At 37.5% G+C, this 4,389-nt stretch overlaps 1 protein-coding gene across 1 annotated transcript in view; it reads left to right on the top strand.

Moving 5' to 3' along the window:
* LOC104965451 (uncharacterized) overlaps positions 1–3,089 on the top strand; it is a 45,127-nt gene extending 42,038 nt beyond the window's left edge. The window contains exons 3-4 of the mRNA XM_010794407.1: positions 47–248; positions 1,080–3,089. Coding sequence (XP_010792709.1) covers positions 47–248; positions 1,080–1,323 — 446 coding nt within the window. The 3' untranslated portion in view covers positions 1,324–3,089. The remainder of the gene's footprint in view (positions 1–46; positions 249–1,079) is intronic.
* The last annotated feature ends 1,300 nt before the right edge of the window (positions 3,090–4,389 follow it).

Raw genomic sequence — 4,389 nt, 5'->3', positions numbered from 1 at the left:
ATTGCCTTCCAGTAAATTGGTAACTTTGAAGCATGTGTTTTCACAGCTGTTAGAAACAATAGTCCAAGCAAGGCGGCTGATCCCAACGCCATCCAGTGCCCGCTGTGCCGAGGCCTCACCCCCCTCCCCACCCTGGGCCTGGCCCGGTTGGCCACCAACTCTGACATGCTGTCCTACCTGCCGGCCGCCATGCAGCGAGTGTACAGCATCCGCTTCGTGCGCAACAAAGGGAAGCTGCAGGTCAAAAGGTAACAATATATAGCTTTTTTTAAAGACATACCATTTAACAATTCAACAACATGCTGCCTGTGTTTCTCACTTTTAATGCTTTTTTAAAAAGCTTCATAGTTATGGGTCTCAGGGTTCTCGGACTAACCTACGACATTTTAAAACTACATTTAAAATGTAATGAATTTATTTCTTTGGTATTGCTGCTTTTTATCTTTTGATTTATGGGATGTTGGTTAAAATTAATATGCAATGTAAATTGATTGCAATATTATCAATTGAATACAATTTTTATTTGCCCAATGTGCCAGTTTTTTACCCAAAAAATACAAATGTATTTTAATACTACATTTCTATTTTTTGTGTGTTTTTATTCAATTGATAATATTGCAAATCAATATGTTTGTTCAATGAATCACATTCATTCAATGTATCATTCTCTAACTGATTGTTGTTGTAGTGTCGATTTGACTCATACAAACAAAAAATCTCTAAATCATATGTCCGCCGAGTTGCCAGAGAAAATCCTAAGAGGCCCTATTGTGCTTTTTTTGGTTTCCCCTTTCCTGTAGTGTGCTGTATAGGTTTTTGTGATTTAAATGGTCTGAAAAAAAAATCCCAAAGTTCCATCCAGAGGTGAACAGAGGTGCTGAAGCACAGGCAGTATGAGGAAAAAAAACAGCCTTTTTAAAAGATATTAAAGCATGGAGACATGTCACAGAGTAGAGGCACTTAATACAAATATAAAGCTGAAAAAGAGCATTATCAGGTCCCTTTTTTAAATCAACCATAACAATGTTAGTTTATAATTACAGAACAAATAGATCAATAACGCTCTGTTTCTCATAAAGGTCGACCGAAGGTCACCTGCGCTGGACCTCTCTGAGGACCATGAACCGCTCACTTGACGTGGGGCTTCCTAGCCCACCTGTCACGGGCCGCTCAGAGGTGCCTGGCCTGGGCGGAGCTCTGTTCCGACTGACGGGCCGGCCCGTGTGCCGAGCCTTCCTCCTGACCGCCGTGGTGATGATGATGGTGCTGCTGACCAGCATCATCATCTTCCTCCTCCATAAAAACAAGGATAGCGGTGAGTGACATCACATCCTGTCTTCCTCCTGCTTTTATATCTGTGTTGGGAAAAATGTTCTTACAATTCCATCATCCTGAGGGAATTGAATGCAGTTGGTGAGCAACATCTGTCTCACTGCTCTGGCAAAAAAAAGAAGAACATTTCAGGCTGTGAGACAACAAGCAACTCCTAACTCTGACATCTGAAGAAAGGAAGAGCTGCTCCTTCAACACTCACACCTGAGCTGAGACAATGGACTATTGTTTTTTTTTTAAGTGCCACAAGTTCCCAAAAAAATCACACAACTATACTCGCCACTCATAACACAACCACTGAGGTGATAAGCTTGGAAAATGTTTTGCCGTTATTAACCTGTGTCAAAAGCTTTAAATGTTTGTTTGGCTGGACTTGAGCACTGTATGAAGTCCCAGTGTGTCAGTCAGGTAACACGGGAGGTGGGACAGCACTGCAAAGTGAGAAGCAGCAGACTTTTAGCTTCTTCACATCACTTTTCTCCAAAAGCCTCAATTACACACCCAGTTTTGAGGAAAACGCACAAAATCGTCACTTTTTCATATTCGTATTGCACATAATACAAGATGGCCAACCTAAAGGTCATTTGATGGCAGTGAAGATATAAATATGTGTTGGTCTATAAAAGCATTAGATTCATTGCAGGTTTATTATAATACAAGGTCAAAGTCTATGGTGGCTGCACCAGTCCTCATAAAACACTTGACTCCAACCATATAAAAAGGAACGTGGTATCACTTGGTTTATTTCAAACATACCATTACTGATCTGAAATAATGTACAGTAATAATCATATATGAACATGTTACCAGGTGGCACCTTCTTCTTCATAATCTTAGTTCATCTGGCAGATCTCAGCACTGTGTGTGTGGGGCCTTTAACACTCCTTCTACCTCCTGTTGGAGCTGCAGCCCCGCCCCTAGCTCTTAACCAAATGCTGTAAACGGGAGCCATGCAAATCGAGCTAAGCCACAGTTAGTCTGACGCAGAGAGCCGAGGATTTTCATGGATGCTGTGACATTTAAAATGTGCAGCTGGAGAGTGTAAAGGGTCAGTTCGACAAAATAAGTCCTTTTTCAACTAGGAGATTTCTCTACATGCATGCTGGGTTTAGGAGATTGTAATCAATACAATAGAGGTGATTTCAATGTATTATAAACCTCAGTGTCTTTCTCTGATTAAATTGTTTTAAAAGCAAATTTTACAACAGAAAGTAGACTTGTTGCAGTTTAACTCTTTTTAAATGTTTTTTTCAAAACTTCCAGCACAAAAAAATATTTCCATCACCCTTATTTTATACAAATAGCTAAAACCCTGTACCGTGTACAGTGTGATATTGTATGTATGGTAAGACTTTTAAAGAGCCGTAAATCATATTTTACCTGGCCAATCAATGAATCTCGGTGACAAAATTCTACTTTTTTAAAACAATCGTGGCCTTATTCTCATCTCAGAATAGAGGGAACTAACCACAAGCGAAACTTTTCCCCAGAACACTTTGACTTGCAAATAAAATGTGCCATCCCAAAAAGTCCTCCATTAAGATATTTCATGAGGTAAATATTGCGAAAGAGAGGAATCCGTTTTAATCAGATGTTTATCGTCCTGTGTTTGAACTGTTGCTTCTTCTTTGTGTACTTTGTGTTTTTAGGCTCCGGGCCTGTTTTACTGTGCAATGTAAAATAAATAATTTTATATATTTATATAAATGTTTTAACAAAGCTTGCCTCTTGTTGAACATGAATAAATTCCTTTTTCAATTACACTTGAAGTGATTTCTTGAAAATGGGAAAGAAAGGTTTTTATGTATAAATCTCACTCCCAGAGTTTATCAAAAATGTATATATTCTGAATGCATGATTTAAAATACATGTCTTTAGGTTTGTAAATGTGGCTAATGCTGCCTATAGCAGAGTATTAAAGATTACATATAGTCAGGAAAGATATTTAAACAATATGTAAAAGGTTTTACAGCCTGATGCTGCTTACAGGATCCACAACTTTCTTTATGCCATGTTGTTGTTATGTTCTTCATACGGTAACAGTCTACAGAAAATAATGTGTCCAGAAATACCTTCTATTGTAGTTACACTTTTTATTTGTTAACTTTTATGGGGCATTTTACATTTAATTTCTATTTTGTTTGTCTTTATGTATTTGTTGGCAGCTTCTTATAACTTATATGTATATCATATTTTATTTTGTTCTAAAATGGAACAAATGTCCCGAAAAACAATTTCCTGATTCTGATTCTACATGCATCACCTGTAGTAACTGGGCTCTAATAGTAAGCATGGTCATACTGGTGCATTAATGGAGGATACATGTATACATTGTTACTACCTTCAGTAGATTATGTCAACTCATTGCTCAATTGAAGTGTTCCACATTCTTGATTTCCCAGCAGGGGGAGCTGTAGCACCAGGTCTCGCTGCAGCTGAGTTCTTCCTGTTTTGCTAATGCTCAGATACTGAATGTTCAGAGGGAAGTCAGACATGGTTTAGTATCAATGCTTTAGGATCAACAGGGCTACATTTAGCTCATGAGTCCGGTATATGATTAATAACGAGATAAACCTACAGCATTTGATGTGGCGAGTTGGGAAGTACAAATACTTTGTTACTGTATTTAAGTAGATTTTTCTGGTATCAGTTCTACTCCAAGACAACGCTTTACTTTTACTTGATACATTTGTAACACAACACCTGTACTTTTAACAGTTTCATAACAGGCTTTAGTTTGAATCAGCATTTGGTCATTGATCATTATTATTTAGTCATTGTGTGCCTATGTTTTTATTTATTTGACTTGTCCCCCCATACAGAACAAGACAACAGTAATAGTACGGAAACATTCAAACATGATATAAAAATTAAATAAAGCAATAGAAAGATAAAAAATAACAATACAAATAAATAAGTCACATATTATCATTATTGACAAACAATAATTTATAAGATATTTTCAAACATACACCAGCCAATTAATCATACACTTATTGTCACGGGAAAGGCTGAGGTAAACTTGACTACAGCAAATCTGTATTCTGATTCAGTTCA

This window comes from Notothenia coriiceps, unplaced genomic scaffold (assembly GCF_000735185.1).
Source record: "Notothenia coriiceps isolate Sejong01 unplaced genomic scaffold, NC01 NC01_scaffold00037244, whole genome shotgun sequence".
In the NCBI taxonomy this organism is placed as follows: Eukaryota; Metazoa; Chordata; class Actinopteri; order Perciformes; family Nototheniidae; genus Notothenia; species Notothenia coriiceps.
Note: the sequence above shows the minus strand (reverse complement) of the source record. Positions and strands in the feature narration are given on the sequence as shown.